Genomic DNA, 20,949 nt, shown 5'->3' on the forward strand with positions numbered 1-20,949 from the left:
TGGATTTACTGCACTGGATCAGGGTTTGTTTGCTCAACTACACACTGAAATCACAGGGAATACACAACAAGTGCAAACAAGAAAAAAATAATATCAAACATGATATGTGGTTTCACATCAATCTGTGTTCATCACTCCCAGTTTAGCATTTTTAAATCACATTTCATCCTCGCAAATATAAATACATGGAGCACATCATCGGGGTCTATATTTTAACATTTGTCCCATTTATTGCCAGTCAATACTATAATTAGAGAGTTTGCTTTTCATTAATTAGAATCTTATTTTTGTAAACAGAATAATTTGGGTGTATAGATGATTGGATTTTTTTTTTTTCCAGAAAAAACTGTTGAAAAGCCCCTGACAGAAGTGGTGACTAGTATTGGTAATTAGTGAGACTGTCATTGACTGGGAAGCCAGACTTCAAGACTTTGTCACAGAATATCACTTGTGTGTGTCCTTTTATAGAAGGAACGCGGGGACAATGAGTACAACATATTCTGAGGAGGGCACCTGTCCACCTGTCATTCTGGTCCACAGCCTTAGTAAAAACATGTTGTAATTTTACACTTGCCTTTTATTTTCACACCAATGGAAAAATAGTAAATGCCAAGAGCTGTTTATCACTCATTTACACTAACACACATTCATACACTCTGTATGAAAACTCTCAATATATACATCTCTATATATAGAAATAACTAGACACACACAAAAGATCTTGAATTTAAAAAACATTATATTTCAAAAACATACATATAAAAAATGATTCAGTCGATAAACTTATGTGACAAATCTTTCAACAAGTCTTCCACAAACAACACCAGTTCCACCAAAAATATTCAACTGATTGAACGATCTAAGAAACAGTACGGTTACATAAAAAAATAAAACCTAGGTGAAAAATAATGAGCCTGCACAGATCAGGTCAGAGGCCTCGCACTTCCCACAGCAGGATCTCATTATAAGCCACAGAGAAAAGAAGTGTCCCAGAGGGAGAGAACTGGCACGTCTGCAGTGAGTCGCTGTGCTGCAAGAAGTCCTGAAACCTGCCACTTGTTGACTTGATCAGCTTCAGCACTCGCTCTGATAAGACACGAGATACACAGCGAATAATTCATCACTGGCCAGAAGCCAACCAATGCAGCTTTAATGTTTTTACTGGAACCATGTGACACATTTAAAATATAAGCAAACAAATGAAAAAGAAAAAAACCTCAGCATTTACCATGTGATCCCACAGCTACAAGATGACTCTTAGAAGACAGGCTAATGCATGTGGCCCAGTGGGGGAAGGAAATCTTCTTGATTATCTGCAAATAGGAATAAAAACAGGCTTCACACACTGTCTGTGTGCAACATTTGCTAGTATACGTTCATAAAAAAAAAGAATAAAAAAAAAAAAAGAATAATTCGAAGCACTAATGCAGTGAAGCAAAGAGAAAATGTACAGTGGTACCTGTTTTTTAGTGAGGCTATAAAAAGACAGCTCTTTCTCTACTCCGTAGCCGGTGTAAACCACCAGGCTGTGGTCTGCTGGGCAGAAGGAAGCCATGCTGGGGGGCAGGCTGTCACCCTACAACATATGGAAGGAACAAAAAATATTAGATGGAGACGGGTAAAAAAAACCCTGTTTCTTTAAAATGGAAAATGTTTATTAATTAACAAGAGAACTTAAACTCATCATATAAATATGCCTGATGTAGCCACACAGACTCATTTTCATCTGCAGTCGTTGGCTAGTTGATAGCATATTAAATTCGTCAACAAAACAGAGCCATGTGAGCAGAATTAAAGACAGAAACACATGTAACGCAAAGCACATACCCAACATTTCTCTGGTTACCGAATTAGAAGCTCGACTGCAAAAAACTTGTTTTCTTGAGGCATATTTTACAGTCACCTCTGGAAAGCGCTCTGAATGTACATTACCTTTGTTTAATGTACTCATTAAGAGGAGGTGGAGGGGCAGAAGAATCCTGCTTCTTGGTTTTAACATACAGATACATCCTCGTATCATCAGCATATTATTAGCTCATCATTGTGTCATCTGGCAAGTTACTGTAGGAGGGCAGTTTTTTTTTTTAAACAGGTTACAACTAATATTTTTTCCCTTTCACTGTACAGAGCAACACAATCTTTTGTTTACAGTGCATTACTCACTAAAACTCTGTGCATATTTAAAGTCTAAATGTACTTCAGTCCTGTGCTGGTAGGATTTATGCTCAAGCATAAAATGAGGATGAGCAAAAGAAATACAGCCCTTCAATCCTACATTGGGGTTGAAGGGCTCTCGCTATGCTGTTGGAATGTTTTTGCAGACACTGCAAGCCAATATAGAGTTCTATATAGTTCTGTGTGACCCTGTTTATGCCAGTCCAGCTGTAGCAGCAGTTTCTATTTATGCACTTATCAAAAATTTACTTCATATATTAGCTGCATCAGAAACTTGACATCCCCCCCAAAAAAACCAAAAACCCCCAAACAAAACAAAAAGCCATTGAAGTGACATTTCAACTCATTACTATGCACTGTTACTTAAAATACCGATTGTACCGTGAAATGGGCGGGAGCAGGAAATGACAGCCAGTCTAGCAGATTACACTTGTCCTTCATCCAGTCGGCAGCCCACACACTGACGCGCCTGTCAGCGCTCGTGGCCAACCACAGGTCATTTCCTTCCAGCCCAAAATTTTCACACTGGGGTCGAGAAGATAAAACAGTGTCAGAAAGGTACTGATGAAAGAAAAATGGTTTTAAGTATCACTAAAGTTAGACGTCTTGCTTTTAAATAGTTTCACACAGGATCATTAACTCTAGCTAATATATTTCTGTGTATAAGAAGCAGGGTTCACTGAGGAATTTTAGTGTTTCTCTCACTGATTAATACTGACCATAGAGTTTATTACCAGTTCACATTTACATCTTCAGCTTCATTTTCACACATGCAGTGGGATTTGCAGACATTACCCAGAGGAGTGACAATGCACATACCCAAATGAATCAGACTTCGCTTTAGCACAGTCTATGTGATGTCCAGTTAGGCCCAGTTAGGTGTCAACAGTGCAGGTAATTAAAGAAAGTGTGTGGGTTATGTGTCCTGCCTGCACGTTGTACCTACATCAGTGTCGCGCAGGTGTGAGAACGTGTGCTGTGGGGTCTATGAGCAACATGTGAGTCTCTGCAGAACTTTAAACTTAAGGATGAAAATATCCAAAAAGGAATGATTCAGAACACTGTTTTGATTCTGTGACTGGTTCTATCGAAACGACCTCAGCTGCAGGTTGTTTATATATCATTTTCATATATATTGCTTAATCTCTTGTGGTTGGTTTCCAACATCTGCCACGGTTTCTGTTGTTCTGACTTCAGAGAGCTGACCTGTTCAATCACACACTGGATTGTGGTGATCATCGCTCCTTTGTGGTCCTTTATGACTCGAATAGTTGCTCCATTTACCGGGCTGCTGACGGCTACCAGACCATTCTTCCCAGCTGAAAGGATCACATGACCTGTACAGTGGGGGACAAAAAAAAGTTCCAAAGCTACAACTGGATGAAACATTAAATTTTACTTCCAGAACAGTAATGCACAAAAGAGCAAGTCCTTCCTGTGAGTATTTTCACTGAACAAAGTGACGTAGCTGAAATATATTATCACACTCTTATTCCTGCAAAGCAGATAAAATGTAAATACACTACATTCAGCTCTCCTCTCTCACCATTAGCTGAGTACTGGATGGCAGAGATAGCCACGTGATGGGGATGCAGCTTCATCTCCATCTCTGTTGAGGCGAGCCGAAAGATCCTTACAGTCCCGTCACTGTATCCCCCAGCCACGTACGTGCTGTCTGCACTGGAAAAAGGGCTCCAGCACACACAGTCACAAGCCTGATGAAGACATGAAACAAATGCATGAGCTGCTTATTAATTTTCAGCTTCAATAATTCTGTGATATTACTGAGATTAGCATCGATGCCAATGTGTTCATTACAGTTTTGCTTTGATGCTTTCAGTTGGTGTAGAAACTATCCAACATGATTCTTGTGGCAAAATCTCCTTTGAGTGTACTCACTCACCTGGTTGAGCACCTGGAACTGCACCACCAGCTCATAGCTCGAGGTTGACCACACCCTCACGCTGCCGTCCTCGCTGCAGGTGGCAAAGTGGCTCTCGTCAAAGCTAAACGCTACGTCATTCACCTGGAGAGCAGAGAACACACAGAGACGCAAGTGTTTTCTCTAGCCTGAAGATAACATTCAACAAGCAAACAGAGCATCCTCAGAGATCTTATTAAGACATTTCTGGCATTTTCTTGCTACAGGTTCTGCATATTTTTTCACAACAGCCCATTCTGTTGTATCAGGCGCAGATTATTATTGTGATTAATGCCTGCTGTGCATCTCTCTTAAGAGAGAAAAAAGGCTTATAGAAAGACCAAAAAATAAACAAGAGAACAGCTGTGGGAGGTCAGATAAACAGACAAATCAATATGTAAACTGAACGTGAATAACCAAAAGCAATGTCAAAAAAGAAGCATTTAATAAAAACTGATCTGATAATGTCAGGCTTTTCACAGTCTACTCTTTGTGCTGTGGACAGATTGCACTTACTTAATGACAGGCAGCCTTTGAATTTCATAAAGAAGCCAATTAACTAATCATTAAACCCTTAATAATTTTATATTTTCCGTTCCTCTGAACTCCAGGGAGTCATTTTTATGCTTTTGTCTTAGAACTACCAGAATCTCCAAGTCTCTAATGCTTTATAATCATTTAAGTGTTAATTTTGTTGAGGTCTGTTATTTCTTTATCATTTTTCCCTGTTCAAACAGGATTATGGACTCTATCTATTAGCAGGAGAGGCAGAAAGGTTTTCTGCTGAGTATAAAAGAGATAATGGTGGGCTAATTTATTTGAAATGAAGAGGAAATGATTAATAGTCTTCAACATCTGAGCTTGAAGCACTTTCGATTCTTATCATACATGGACTGGATCTGTGAGGGGTAAAATCAGCAGCTTGGATTGATTATACCTGCAGCTATACAAATATAAAGAAACATTTTCTAAATGAAAAAGGAAAAGAGTGTCAAGTCGACATTACAGAGAGCCTTCTGTAAACAACACAGGACACATCAGCTCTATAACAAATCAGTTTTTATAATGATGCTATGTGCAGTTGTATATTTTAACAGTCACATTCATTAATACACATTTAAGGTATAACATGCAATCAGCCCACAAGAACATTATTATTTCTGTGTCACGAGCTAATGATTCCTAAATGTCACACTGGTACCTTAGTTTTGTGGCCGCTGACCAGTCGGATGTTGCTGTTATCTGACCAGTTGATGTACCAGAGGGTTCCTGCCGTGGTTCCAACAATCCCCATGTCCATTGTGTTATCGAACGATGCACTCACTGTTGCCCCATCCAGCATTATCTCTTGCGCCAACACCACTGCTGTCCCACTGAAGCACAGACAGAGGTGCTCATAAGCACTGATCCACCATTAAAGTAGAGACAGGTCTCTGTTTTATTCTTTACCTGGTTCTTAATGTTTCAAAAAACACGACAGAGCATTATGCAGAGAAAGAGGTCAGCTTATAAGTGAACCACGAAGTGAAAAAGAAATCTGCATAAATACTGTTTCTCATTTTTTGTTCTTATTCATAACACAAATAACACTGCTCACTGTTAGAGACAGACAGCCAATGACAACCATTTTATTAAGCACATTTTAAGACAACTGCCCAGATAACTTATTTTTATGAAGACAAAGGATAGAAAACAGACCTAAAGTGAAAAGGGGGGAATGAGTTGGCCCACAGTGAAGGAGAAGTAGTCATGAAATGTTCTGCAAATGTGGAAAATATTTCAAGACTATCCGATGATGACAACAAACTGGCTGAGAGAATGGCAAGTATGTGCAAAACAACTCGAATGTCAGGCAACTTGAAGAACACTAAATTTTAAACATGGTTAATTTACAAGGTTTCTCTTACTTGCACATTTCCACATGAGTTATTTTACCATGCTCACACCTTCAGAATTCTTCTCTTGACTTACAATACTGAATCAGAGGAAAACCGGCAAAATCTGTCCATAACCTGTGAACTTTTTACCTTTTACTTGGTTGTTTTGCACACACTTGACAAACATCTTTTCTTCCTAACGCTTTCCCCCTCTTCTAGAATTAAAGAGACCTCTGGGATGAGAGATGAAAGACCATTTCTCTTCTTTTCTAGAGCTCAAGTCGACCACAGACACAGACTTATGCTCTTCTACCCATTATTTACAAGTCAGTAATATAAAAATATAAAAATACAGAATTACCTGTAAATCTATGCTATGATTATGTTATTGCTCCTGCAACATACACCCAGACAGTGCAATGGATGAAAGCAGTAAAACAGTTAAACATTATTTACCTTTTGCCCTGTATTCTCGTTAGTAAACTGACTGAGGATTGTATATTTGTATTAATGAGATGATATAATGAGACAGGAGGGATCATTCAAAATTGAGCAACAGACCTGTCTTCCACACCTCTGCCCTTTTCCTCAGCCTTCAAGCTCTGAACCGCTTCTACCTCCCACAGTCGCAGCCAGCGGGTGTTGCTGCCTGTGAGGAGGCGGTTCCCTCGACACAGCAGCACACCTACACCAAGAAAACACATCAATTCAGTTTCAAGTGGCAGAAGCTGTATATCCAAGATATCTCTATCTAAGCTGCACTAGTGATGCTGTTGTGTTTTTTTCCTGTGTGGTGAAATGTCACGCTATCATGAACACATGGAGGATTTTGCCTATTTGTACCAATTTCTCCTTCGTCGGCTTCCCAGGTCATTAAGCAGCGCTGCGTTCTAACATCCCAGGTGCAAACATGTCCTCGGTTTGTGCCGGTGAACAGGAAGTCATCCATGTGGTAGCAGAGAGCCGTCAGCTCCACATCACCCACCTCTGCTGGTGTTTTCACCCTCTGGACCTATATGGGTAAAGGAAAAGTCAATCTTCATGTAAGTAAAGTAAAATCTTCACCCACTTCAAAACTAAATGCATTTCTTTTACATTTCAATGATGGCTACATTATGTGGCCCAAAACTCCTGATCAGGTAAGAAAATCTTATTGTGTGTGTTTATGGATTTTTTGTGGTCGTTAACCTTGAGGTCTGCATCCTGGCCCTGTGTGTGGAGAAAGCAGAAGTATACCCCATCGGTGCCCACGCAGGCCATCTGACTGGCTGCTGATGGGCTGAAAGCAGCATCGTGGACTGGTCCTGACACCCTTACACTTGACAGCATCTGGAAGTTCCTACTGCTCCACAGAGCCACTTCCGGGTCAGAGAAGTCTCCTGTGTAATGGTGAAGAGTCACAAGCCAGTAGCAGTTATACGATTTGCAGCAGATGAGACGATTGCTGTCAGCTACTTTATAATACGGAACAAACACAAAGAAAAGAAAAGTTCAACTGCAATCGGATACGACACTGACCAACAGAGAGAAAGAAACAATCATCCCTGGAAAACGCAAGACACTGGACGGCGCCGCTGTGGTAGGAGACACTGCGACGACATGTTCCACTCTGGACGTCCCAAATGGAGATAAGGCTCCTGCTGGAGTTAGTGCCACCAGCTGATGCTATAGTCTGAGAATGAAATAAAGACACAAACAACCCAATACACAGTTGATTCATATTGCTGACAGTTACATCATATAGCTCTCTGTGATGAAAGTATTACACTCTCGGAAAAACACAACAAAAAATGACTGTCACATTGTTGTGGAGGAATTTTGACCTACTTTACTTTACAACATTGCTTCAGTTGATTGAGGTTTGTGGGCATTTGTTTGTGCACAGCTCTCCAAACGGTCTTGCTTGAGGTCAGGTTGAGGTCTGGACTTTGACTGTGCTATTGTGACGCTCTGATTGCTTTCTTTTTCAGTCATTCTGTCGTAGATTTGCTGCTGTGCTTGGGATCATTTCAGCCAGGCTGTAGCTGCTGTCCCCACATTTTACCCTAGAATACTTTGATAAATAGAGGAGTTCATGGTCGACTCAATGACTGCAGGGTTCCCAGGTTCCTCTTGCTTTTGTCAGGCCAAACAACAGTTGCCTTCTTGGATACAAAGCAAAGAAGTGTAATCTTCTAGAAACTTTTCATATAATACAACTCTAGTTCCCTATATGTGCATTCATTTTAATTAAATATAATTATCAATCACTATTTGGCTGTGGTCACTTTCCCTCTCGTTTCTCTTTGATTTTATTAGAGAAGCCTTTTCATAATGACCAGGAGTGTTTGGTTTCAGCACACAACTAAAAAATGTGGTTATTTTGTACCTTGATCATAGCAGACCACACCTGATGCTCCACCAGTCATTTCATATCAGATAATATTTCAGATAACATACCTGTAGAGTTTGAGTACTGAGTTTCGAACTAAATTTTTTTTTACCTGTGCATCATTTGTAACCGCAAGGCACGAGATCTCTTCTCTGTGGCCCTGCAAGTGTCTCTGACTTCCTGTATGAAGATCCTCCACGACCACCACACATCCGCAAGAGTATGCAAATAAACCTGCAACGGAAAATAACTGCTGGGTTTAAGCAATGCTATACTAGGTGGCTCGTTTTAAAAGCTGCTATGAGTAGAAAAGTGTTTCGTGCATTTGATTTGAAAGTTGGATTTTTACTCAAGTTTCAATAGTAGTAGCCAGTGTGCTTTAGGTTACTTTTATTTGTTTGATCAAGCTTAAGTTCATACCATAACTCTGATGTCACACAATATTTTCAGTTTTACTTTTATGTTTTTCTTTCAGAATATCATCTTAACCTTGGTCGGGGCTCCACACCATGTTGCCACGCCCATTGCCATTGTAGCCAATCACTGCTTTGAGCCTTATGCCTTCTTCTTGTGCTTCTGGAGCTACAACAGACTAGAAGAGAGAAGAAAATAAGACAGGACAGCAAATCTAAAGAAGCATATTGTGGCTGCAGTGTCTGTTTACCTGATCAAGTGATGATGTCTTGAAACGTGGGATAAAGTGCTTGTAACAGTCTGGACGTACTGGCTTCTTTTGTTTCAACTCAGCTGAAAGGCAAAATGGCACCAATTTAAAAAACAAAACAAACAAAAAAATGAGAAAGCTAAACAACAGCAATATAATACCAAAACCCCCCAAAACATTGCATTTACAAGTGTCCATATAACTGCTATTTAGGGGAGAACCGTTGATCAGATCTGTCACTTTGAGGAAGGAGACAGCAGGTCTGGGATCAGAGGAAAGACCTGAACCAGTCTCTGGTGCTGATGCAGTTGGGATTGTCTTTGCTGGGGTGTCACAAGAAAACAAGGACCCCAAATCTGAGTGAGACAGAAAAAAACTGTTGCTTTAAAAGCAAACTTGACTGTATTAAATTTACAGATTATATGACAAAAATTATCAATGGCAATAACTCTAACAACTTAAAATCTACAAGCAGATTGATTATCAGTTTCTCAGAGCAAACCATCAGTATAAGACTGTGCACAAAGTCCCAGACTGATCAGCTAATCATACAGTCCACCACAGACAGGAACTACAAGCGGAAGCAGACGAACAAAACACAAATTTACCTCGGTGGCCAACCCGGTCAATGCTGCTGATGTCCAGTCGTGGTGGTGGTGAGGAGGGGAGCGGCGCTGTCTTTCGAGGCATACCGTTGGACAATTGTATATCATCAACTTCAGTGTCTGTTAAGTTGTTATATAAAATTGCAAGACCAACTATTTATTTCAAATTGGTAAAAGCAAAAGAATGAGATGCATTTTGCATCATTAAAGCAAGACTGAACTGGAGCAAACTAAATATGTCACCTGGTTTCGGAGCGTAGCTTATTTTGAAAGGTGAGCTGTGAGTGAAGACAGAGACAAATAAATATGAACCAATATAGGTTATAAACATTTGTTAAGAAGACTCAAGAGTGATTATTACCAACTGTGAGCTGTAGAGTTTACAGGATTTGCCAGGAAGTCCCAAAGAAAAATGGCGTCCCCGACTGAGATCACTCCCAGTTGGTCAGGGGTGAAGCTAAGCTGCCGAATAGGATGACTGTGGCCTATGAACATCTGGTAGAAATGAACACATTTAACTTCACAACATTAACTCCTAAAACATCAGCCTCCTACTACTGTCTGTTCTCTACAGCTGACATAATTTCTACAATCCTCATCAAAATTAGTGCAATGTGACCTGTAGCCACTCAATACTTGCAAAACTATAACTACAATCAGACAATTGTATGAAATAATATGATCCATTACAATAAAATCTTTTAGAATCCATTAAAACACTGACATAATAAGCCTTCTTTAGACTTTTTCAACATGTATGATTATGTCACCCGTACTTGTAAAATAAGGCAGCAAGCACGACTTTATCAAACATTTAGTAATACTTTATAATACAGTCCATGTCTAAGGGATCATTTCCTTTTTATCAAATGGTACCTTAGTTTGAAAGTACAGCATACACTTAAAGATAGATACACGAGAATAAGGGAATAACAAGTCAGGTTTTTACACACACACACACACACACACACACACACACACACACACACACACACACACACACACACACAAGAAAAACAAAATTACTGTAAGTAATTTCAAAAAAGGCCAAACAAGTTATGCTGTAAGCAACTTTAAGCACTACATAATTTCTTGATAATTTTAGAAAAAAAACCCATATTTTACAGTTTTACAAGTACAACAGTGTACTTTTCAGGGCGCGGGCCATATGATGGCGGGGTTTAAACTTTCCTAATTTCAAGGTGTTTTACTTTTGAAATTTACATTTGAACAGTGATTGTGAAAGAAAATAAATAAGTCAGACTTGGCTCCATCACTATAAGGTCACACGGTGATGCAAATGTTGATGCTATTATTTTCTTTCTTTCCATTTCTAAGTGAGAACAGTCCTTATCACATTTATATTGGTGAAATAAAGGCACAAGTAATCCACTCCTTGATGTGACACACACAAAAGTATGGTGTGTATACAATTTAAAATGCACCTACATTCTAATTATTTTCTTGCTTTCTATAAAAACCTGGCTTGTTATCCTCTAATTCTGGTGTGTCTACCTTTAAGCACTTTTTAGGTAAAAATTATAATGTAATTTGAAATAAAATACATTTAAATTCCATGTAATTGTATTCATCATTATTATATATAATCATATTAAAATTACACCCTTTGTCATGAGCTGTATTGTAAAGTTTTACCAAGTACTTTAGTTGATAATATTTGTTCTAAAGAGTCTAAGTTACTCTTTTGTTGACTACCTGTGAGTTAATATCAAGCTGCATGTTATAATCCCACACTTTCACAGCGTTGTGTCCGGCTGTCAGCAGGAAACGACCATCGTCACTCACAGCCAGGGACGAGCAGTAGTGTTTGTGCACTTTAGACAGCTGTCAGAAAAACCGAAAAACAACACTCAGAAACAAAGAGATACAAACTGTGTTCATAAAACGATACAATAATATCTTAGTTACTATATTATGACAAACTTCTAAGCTTCTTGTCTTGTAGCACCATATATCTCTAAAGAGAAAACCAACCCCAGGCATCTCCCATGTTTCTGTCTTAAGCAAATACTCAGTCTTGGAACCACTCAACAAGTAATTCATGGATTTTACAACAAAGCTGTTGTGAACAGTTACCTCTCGGAGGAGGCGGCCTGTCTTGGTGCAAACCCAGAGGATCTTATTACCAGATGTGGCAACCAACAAGTGTTTGGTGGAGGCCGGAGGGAAGCAGACCTTCAGGGCAGAATCCAGACGGGGACTCTCTACATCCAAAATACTCACATCTACATGTAGCAGCTACAAAAGAAGTTATGTGTCAGTGTGGACAGGGTAAGACAGAAGAACCCAGACTCTAATGCTCAAAGTGAAAAGTGCAGATTGTACGGTGTGAGAGTTGACCTCATCAAGAGTCCGTGCGTCAGCAACGGTGACAGTGTACTCTGAGGGACCGACAAAAGCCAGGCAGCGACTGTCGCTGCTTACTGTGAGCGCGTCTGGAGCGCGCTCAGTGCCTCGAGCCACCACATTACCTAACCGAAAAGGTATAGAGTGTCAAGCCAGCTTATATTTGTAATTTAAAATAGTGTAAGTAATTGACCATGTTCAACCAAATAAAAAACATTATCTACATAACACAGTTGTTCCTAGTAGAAGTGCAATGAATGAAAATCAGCACTTTTGTTGCAATAAAACAAACGTTGGAGAAAAAACTAATCCAAAGGAAAAGAAAAGAATAACAGCTTTTAAGCTTTGTGGGCAGATAAATCCAACATGTGGCTCTGCAGCAGCCTGCAGCAGAGGGTAGATAGACATAAGAGTCCAGTTTAACTACACTTTTTCTAAAACTAATAACCAAACTAAAAGTCTGGTTTACGTGTTATCTTATAGGCTTTTAAAATTAAACAGTACATGTTATGGCACAGTGAGTTATTCCCATTTGATGCTGTGTCTGCAGAAAAGTTCTACTTATGGGTAACATATGGTGTACTAAGAATAACTTGAAGTGGTTGTTTGTATACATACACACAACTTTGATGACACTGTGCTCTTCCTCAGAGGAATTATAAAGTGCCAGAGACCCCTGTGAGTCGGCGCTGTACATGAACTCGCCGTCTGGAGAAAAGGCAAGACCCACCACTTCACCTCTGTGCTGCCTGTGTAAAAATAAATACATATAAATGGAAAAAGCTTCTTCACTGCCACCGGTGCCGACTCCGGGCTAGTTAAAACGTACTTATGATCCGCCAGCAGCTTGGCACTGGAGATTGCAAAGACTCTGACCATGCCAGAGCTGAAACCACAGGAGAAGATCTGCTCCCCCGGATGGAAGGCTACTGAGCAGGGGCTGTCTTCAGATACAAAATCATACAGCTGAACACAAGACAAGAGAAACATCGCTCTGATCAATAAATGTGCTACTGGTAATGGGGACAGTTTCTGTATACTTGTTTTCTTTTTTAGTTAGACCTGGTGGAGGGAATCCATATTCCAGATTCGCACTGTGCCATCAGAAGAAGCTGTTGTGAGATGCCGATGAATGCCGTCGACGCTGAAGCCGAGCACAGTGTCTGTATGTGACCTCATCAGTGTGTTGTAACCACGGCTGCTCACATCAAGGAAGCCCAGGTTACCAGTAGAGGTGGCAGCTAGGACGCGAAGGCTATCAAATGAGATTAGCGCCGTGCTCACAGGTCCCTCGTGCTCTGGAAAAATACAAATAATGTACATAGCCAGCTATTTTTAAACAGCCCAGGATCACCAACAGTTAGCCACACTAACAGCAGAAAATGCCATAGCTGCTGTACTCCTTGATGGAGAGCCTGTAGAGGTGGCTGCTTCAAATTCAAATCCGCTCATACACCGAAACTCCTGAAGACGGAAAGTGAGTGTATCGAGTTCACAGATTTCTCATATCAGGCAAATACTGCTCATACTCTTAATTTAAACACCACTAAAACAGAGAGTACACTTAAAGCTTAGCTCAACCTCATCCATCCATCTACAATGTCATCAAAGTAGTGAGAATGTTTTAATTCAGTTATCTAATGTGTGTCTATAACATTAGTTAAATCAGAAAGGTCTGAGAAACAAAAACATAAATAAATCTTACCCATCAAAGCTCTAAATATTCATCACCTAAAGATTAAATCACTGCCTCTGGTAACTGTTAGCTACAGGTGAATGTTAGGCCATCTCATGACTGCGCCTACCAGCTTCCAGGAAGACTGTAGAAAAATCAAAGGGCCAGAGCCGCAGGAAGCCATCTTCAGAGCCTGTGGCGCAGAATGATGAGGACACACTGATGCTGTTGATAGCAATGCCTGGACCTGGGATGGGACGAACACAGTCACATTCTGGTCGTTTGACTTATTTTTTCAGGTGGGGGTTAATCATGTAAATTATCAAATGTTAAATTGAAGACAAGTTAAGTTTAGATAATGTCACCTGAAGAGAATCACGACTGTGAATTCTAACAACCCACCTGTATTAAAAGTCCATTTCTCTCTGCGGTCAGCATGTTGCGTCTGTGCAGGTAACAGCCTCCTCACGTTTTTAATAACAACGCTGCTGTAGTCTATTTCAAAGATATGCCCACTCCGAGTGCTGGCGTATCTATGGGGAAGAAGTTACAGAGCGAACATGTTCAGTGGAGTCAGATTCGTTTCACACTTCTCCTGAAGTTAAGAAAACCCGCGTGCTGATTTGCTCGCTCACAGTGTTCGATCATCAAGATGCTGCTCATCAGAGTTTCCCTCCTCAAAGGCCACATCTGTGAAATCCAGTGTTTGGTATTCATCCAGGTTGACTGGACAGGAACGCAGTGTGCCATTCCGCACTCGCCACAGACGAATATTTCCCCGACCGCATGACACCATCCTAAAAGCAGCACACATGCAGATTTTCCCATTGTCTCCATTTTCAACTACAGTGCGATACACTTAATTTTTCACACATTGCTTCTGCATTTTTATTTGTTTTTAATAAATAATTAATGGCAGAGTGTACTGTTGTTCATCTGAGGTTGAATTGTTATAAATGATGAGTCGATTGGTTGAAACTGTCTTTGCGGAATATCTCACTCCACAATGAAGTCTTCATTCTTGGGCTCTTCCTCACAATCCCCACAACACTGTTTGCAGTGTGACTCTTTGCATGCCTGCATTTAAATCTGATAAACCTTCACCTGTTTGCAGTTTATGAAGAGCTTCACAAGATCCACATGATGTCAGCACTAGAGATCAAACTGATCAACCTTCAGAGGACAGTGTCCTCAAAGCTTCCAACAGCTGAGAGAGTGACAATCCATTCGTTGCAGACTAATAACATGATGCTATACAGTATGGTAGAATGTGTGATTTAACATTTACACAAGTGCAAATGGTAAAACACACATATGCAGTACGGAGGTACCTTGTATCGTCAAAGGCGGCGACCTTCATGGTGTGAATGTCCACATCTGTGTGCGTTTTGGCCAAGATGGACACCTCTCCACCTTTGCTAACATTCAGAGTGTTCCACACCACAACCATCTGTGAAATAACACACAGACGCAATCACCCGACAGCTTTGCAGAATCAGACTCCAACAAGAAGAGCCATTTATAGCCTGATAAAAATAAAGTGGGTCAGTTTGGGTTAATATTATTAAAAGCTTCTTAGAATTGTTTCATCTTGATCTAACGACCTCTGTGACTCTACATCTAGAGATAATTCTTTTCATACATGGATTTTCATAAGATTTGAATGAATGGAACTCACTGTTTTATTGTGCTTATCTTTACCAACTCCACAGAGAATGCCACCGCCGTAGGAGAAGCTTCAAAATAGGAAGAGATGAATAGAAGAAAAATCTAATTTAACAAAACAAGGTTTTTAACAAACTTACACGTTATTGTTCTGTGTGATTGCAGTCGGTTACCTAAGACAGGATAACGAATGTGCATGAGTCCTGAACATGGCCACACAGTTTGCTTTGTGATAGTTCCACACCCGAACTACACTGTTGTTGCCAGTTTGCGCTGAGGCCAGGAGGGTTGTGTTACCATTAAAAGCCAGCGCAGACACCTACAAAGACACCAAGTGTAATATTGAATTTTAAGTATCTTATTTTGGATGTTTCACATTGCTGAGTTGGAGCAGGACGCCGGATCTCATTTACTTTATCGGTGTGGCCGATGAAGAATCTCTGCTGGTTAGAGGATATCTTCATAGAGACGATAATTGCATGGCACGGATACACCACTTCATCGCCAGATTTGGACCACAGGGCCTACGGTGCAATGAAGTGCAGTTATTAAAATTTTTTTCAGGATTGATGGTTATGCGTTTTATTTAGGGGTTTAATTCCAGAGAACCATACACATTTAAAAGTAGCTCCTCCAAAGCCGATGATTCGATTGAGCCTGAGAATCGGATCTGGGAGCAGCTTCTAAAAGAAAGAGCAGAAAAAAAATGCTAAGATTTTAGAAACAAACCACGTCCTGGCGGCTGTTTTCGTTTCAATCTCCACCCTTTTACCTGCTGTTTGGCTTCTCTGGACAGTGACAGACGCATAGGCCGTGGAACAGGAGTGCACACAAACTGTAACATAACAAGGTCGACAGGTTTTCTCAAGCTCACACACAACTGTACAAAGAGCACTGAAGGACAAATACAGCAGAATGTACAAAGAATAGAATGTGCTATATAACAGGGCATCCTAAGCTTGGACATTTATTTTAATAGGAGGACTGAAGCATCACCTCATCTTCACTTTCTTCCCCACGTTTGCTCAGGCCTTCCTCAGCGTGCACATACACATGAACTCCACCATCATCAGCCTCAGAAGGCGGCCTGGACGCGAGTTTGTGTGAACCGGAGGATGCCAACAGATCATTCTGGTGAGTGGAGACTACACCCAGCTCAGGTATGCTGGCCACCACAGGGGTGTTATTTCTTGATAGCTAAGAAGAAAATAACATATATAGAAAGATGTACGCTTAAAAAAAAAAAAATCATAAGCCTCCACCTAATTATATACTTGGAGTGAAAACTGGTCCAATTGAAAGTTCTCTCTGCTTGGACCAATTTCTTCTTATTTGTGTGTCTATACTGTATGTGTAAAAATGACAACCAGTACAGCAAACGCTCTCAAAGTATTTTTACTAATGACCGTCTAAAGTGAGAAATGAGGAAAAAGGGGCTTTTAAAAGTGGTCTGGTTACATCTGGTTACAATGCAGGAGTTTAAATCTGTTTTAAAGGGTGAGAAAACAGTTCATTTGGTCAGAGTGACTGGTTTTGATGTTGCTCATGTAGTGACCTGTTACTGCACATGATTCAGATGTTTGCCTGTACTGAATGTCAGCTGTATCTCTTTTCTTCACATGTTCAATGTAATATTTATTGTAATTTATGCCGTTCTCCTGGCCTGGTCTCTCTTTAAAAAAGGATTCTTAATCTCAAAGATACATATTCCTTTATTTATCCAGGTAAAAGTATCTATACCGTACTATTCACCATGGAAGGAAAAATGTGCTAAATGTTATCAGTCTTACTAATTTTGGGTTGGTGATCTGGTGGATGAGGGACACACGATCTTGAACTGGTTTGCTGAGGCTGGGAGTAGACCCTGGAGAATACAATGGAAAATGGAAACCAGTCATCTACGATACATTACTACTGGTATTATTACCTTGATGAACACAAGCACCTCAGATTCCACATCCCATGAATCAGGCATGTAATATTGAGCCAGTAGTTTCATTTTCTTTGAGTTAAGACTTAATTTAACACCAGAAAGAAAGAACCGATTTAAGCATAATTGTGTTTTGAGGTGAGGCGAGCTCTTTCTTCAGTATATTTGGTGACGAGTGTCCTTTTCATTACTTACGATGCTCTGACTGTGGACTGCCATTCTGAATGGAGTCAAACGGTAACTTTGTACCTTCAGAGGGAAACCTGTTGGGTTAGGAAAAGTTGAATGACTTTGTAGCAGTGGTAAAGGCAGATAACATCTGTATTAAATCAATAACAATTTAGGCTGCAGATAGGTGTAAATATTTCTAAAATCATCACAAAAGGAAAAATCCACCCTTAAGACAGTATTCAAGTACATGTCCACATATTGAGAGCCTAAATGACTTTGCAAACAAAGAAGTTGTTGATATGGATTACAAATATTCAGCGTGGCTATGAGACTAATCTTTACCACTTTGCACCAAAATTTCAGTTTTTGTATCAAGAAAAGTGTTTTTTCTGGACTTTGCTTTAAACTGAATATCTATAGCTGTACCTGATGTAATCATACAGATCATGCCAGGAGCCTCCCTTGGACACAGGAAATGACATCTCTCTGGGTATGGCACCTGTTCCCTGAGACGAGGTCAGACCCATTAACTTAGCTTGACTGAAGGAAACTCCTGTTAAAAGATAATAACAATGAATAAGCAATGACTGGGTTAAAGATTTTAAAAGCTTCAACATGTGTGTCTGTGTGCAGCTGTATTTCATCATCTTTGCTCGTTGAATTGACTGGTTTTGCAGTTTTCTGTTCAGAGACACAGAAAAACACTGTCCAGTTTTCTTTTTCATAACTTGATCTGGCCATTTTAAACGAAAAACAGCAGTTAAACAACTAACTGCACATATAAAATATATACATGTACAGTAAGACGTCCATTGTTTGAAAGTTTTGCCCTCACCTGGGTCTAGCAGTAAGTCACTGGTAAACATGTTTTTCACTGTCATGTTGGCACATAACTTGATATTCTTCAGGTGACTGTAGGAGCGGCTGAGGTAGTCAGAAAGCGTGAGCTGCAGGTCCAGCATCAGACACGTCCAGCGCACTGATGTAGGAGCTGGACCCACCAAACCTATATCAAATAAAAATGTGTGATTTTTACAAAGTAACAGTCCCTCTGTATTAAATAATACTTTTATAGGATTTCTAAGAGTCCACAAGCTCATTAAAAAAGCGTCTGAGGGCATAGCTCAAGTAAGCAGTAGGGTTGTTTTCTCATAGACTTCAATACAAAAGCAGAGATGGGGCTTCTTTATGAAACCAAACTGACACTCCTCTAAGTCAGCCCTTAGAAATAATGCTGATTTTAGGCATTTCTGCATTAGCTTCACTTTTTAGATCCTTCTTATACAATCTGTGCAATTACTGGAAATGGCTTAAGTATACCAGGCAGCGTGAGTGTGAATAGTTTTTACCCCGTCTTGCAGATTTAGCTGTGTTTTCATAAACTGAATCCTTTGCAGCTCCACACAGGAAAGGAAACTGAAGCCATGTAGCTGTGGACTTGAACTCTTTGAACGTGTTGGAAAAGGAGATACGGACAACCTGACCCTCCTATAAAACACAGCACAGAGAAAGAGGGAACGCAGTCTTGATTTCTCTGAGCAAAAATGAATGATATGCACAATGGATCATGCAGCCAAATAAGGGATGATACCCCTGCAGCGACATCTAGGTGGACCACAAAGTATTTGCCGGGGGTCGGCCTGAAGAGGAGGTAGAAGAAGCGTCCTGTCAGCCCCAGGGACTGGCTGCTGTTTTTGGGAAGCAGGATGAAGCTGTTGGCAGGAACAGGGCCCCTGATCCTGAACACCGGACACTTCAGTGTCTTATCCTGAGAGACGCAATGTTGGACAAAACATTCAAACAATTAAAATTCTATTTATCTTTAGAAAAACTAATCCTCAACCTGTGTGAGGAGACAAACTAGTCTTTACTGATTTCATAAGGGTAATTCAGGCAAGTGTAGTGTGTACAAAGTTACCGTGTATGCTGACACATCCCCCTCTTTTGCCGACCTCTTCCACTCTTCTACTCGGACATATTTGAATATGTTAACGTAGGGATGCTGCCAATCTGCACAATTAGAAAAGCTGGAGTTAGGTTTAACTAGTTATTAACAACGTTTGACTCTCGTTTAAAATCAGGGTTTCTGTCTCTCGGTCTTCGTTGTTGTATTTTATATGGATTTCATTCAAACCTTTAAAGTGCACTTTACCTTTGTAGGCCATTGATAAATGCAGCAAACAGAAAATCCACCTGTTGATATCCCAGTCTGGAAGTTAGCTAGCAAGCAGACAGTTAACTAAATAACCGGGAAAGTTCCTTCTGCCTTCTCCGGAGCTCAAAGCCAAACATAACCTTTTATTGTTCACATCATAAGATGCGGGGTTTTCCAGTTTTCCCGGTACCGTGTAAACAGCAGCTCGTTCAACATTTGATACATATCAAAGCTGTTATTTGCTTCCCGCTCCAGCCTCCGCCGTTGCCAACGACAGCACGACGGCCATGACGTCATGACGCTTACTAGCGGGTTGCTTCCTTCTTCTTCTTCTTCCCTCGGTTTCACATGGCAGTATGCACATGTGATCCCCCTTTCGGTACAGAGTTGTGTCCAGCAATGCACAATCTATATCCAAAGTAAATATACTGTATGTTCTATGAGTCTTTTCGATATCTATCGATCGCATTAATTTTTTAACAATTACTGCAACAAATTTAGCACATTTGCCTTCTTCCCATAAAGCAAAGCTGGGGTTTTCAATCCCTGTACTCCTGGGTGATAACGTTTATAGAAGAAAATTAATAATGAAAAAAGCAAACTATATTACAGGACATCTCGCAAAGATGACTCTACATCGAATTTCCGTGTATAACTGCTTTTTCTTTTAAGTTTGCGATCTAGTCTGTGACTTGACTTGATCGAACTGTTCTATTCTTTACTTCACAACAGTTTAGTTTACTCATCGGTCATATTTTACTATAAATACCTGGGGTCAGCCATCCAAAGCAAACATGAAGAAGTGAAGTAGAGAGGTGATGAAGAGAGTGCAGGCAGGGGAAAGCAGGTGGAGATGAGTGTCACAAGTGTAAAGAGTCAAAGGGAAGATTTGCAAGATGGTAATGAGACCTGAGTGAAAGCTATGATATATGATTTGAAGATGGTGGTACTTTCAAAAAGATGTGAGACAAAATTAGAGAGGCAAGGCTGAGATGGTCTGGACATGCACAAAGGATGCTGAAGATGGAGATGAAGATGAAGACCACAGACAAGGTTATAGATGGAGTGAAGGAGGACATGTAGAAGGTTGGTGTGACAGAGGAGGATGGTAGGGACAGGGTGAGATGAAGGCTGATGATCTGCTATGGCGACAACTAAAGCAACCAAAAGAAGAAGAAAGGTCTCATCAACCCATAAACAAATCTATTTGCTTGGCTGATGTATAAACTTTTTAGTAGAGCCGCTTTATTCACACATTAAAAGTGTCAGTAAAAACAAATATCCATGTAATCCTTATCCTGCTTATAACACTCATTTCTCATGTGATATCTCATGTTTTAACTCATCACTGTCACCGGTTTTTACAAAGTGCA

General features: G+C 40.2%; 1 protein-coding gene across 4 annotated transcripts; it reads right to left on the reverse strand.

Moving 5' to 3' along the window:
- Positions 1-891: 891 nt before the first annotated feature.
- wdr90 (WD repeat domain 90) lies at positions 892-19,865 on the reverse strand. Of its 4 annotated transcripts, none has more exons than XM_085416136.1 (43): positions 19,574-19,865; positions 19,340-19,431; positions 19,013-19,189; positions 18,771-18,909; positions 18,257-18,427; positions 17,848-17,974; positions 17,446-17,513; positions 17,111-17,184; positions 16,317-16,517; positions 16,093-16,155; positions 15,935-16,003; positions 15,734-15,844; positions 15,494-15,639; positions 15,334-15,391; positions 14,987-15,105; positions 14,291-14,452; positions 14,058-14,188; positions 13,786-13,902; positions 13,043-13,278; positions 12,810-12,946; positions 12,599-12,729; positions 11,975-12,105; positions 11,711-11,872; positions 11,330-11,458; positions 9,975-10,108; positions 9,857-9,891; positions 9,617-9,733; positions 9,230-9,364; positions 9,009-9,091; positions 8,834-8,936; positions 8,457-8,578; positions 7,492-7,645; positions 7,162-7,352; positions 6,817-6,985; positions 6,535-6,658; positions 5,298-5,469; positions 4,079-4,201; positions 3,722-3,890; positions 3,382-3,512; positions 2,557-2,700; positions 1,460-1,576; positions 1,229-1,313; positions 892-1,086 (listed from the first exon to the last, which is right to left on the reverse strand). In XM_085416136.1, the coding sequence occupies exons 1-43, from the start codon at positions 19,584-19,586 to the stop codon at positions 929-931; spliced, it is 5,430 nt and encodes a 1,809-aa protein (XP_085272262.1). In that variant the 5' UTR covers positions 19,587-19,865; the 3' UTR covers positions 892-928. The 4 variants fall into 4 exon arrangements, with proteins under 4 accessions (XP_085272262.1, XP_085272261.1, XP_085272260.1 ...); XM_085416135.1 differs by having other exon boundaries at positions 9,197-9,364; XM_085416134.1 differs by having other exon boundaries at positions 9,170-9,364.
- Positions 19,866-20,949: the final 1,084 nt, after the last annotated feature.

This window comes from Rhamphochromis longiceps, linkage group LG8, assembly GCF_057381845.1.
Source record: "Rhamphochromis longiceps isolate RC_006_pf linkage group LG8, R_longiceps_female_GT1.1, whole genome shotgun sequence".
In the NCBI taxonomy this organism is placed as follows: Eukaryota; Metazoa; Chordata; class Actinopteri; order Cichliformes; family Cichlidae; genus Rhamphochromis; species Rhamphochromis longiceps.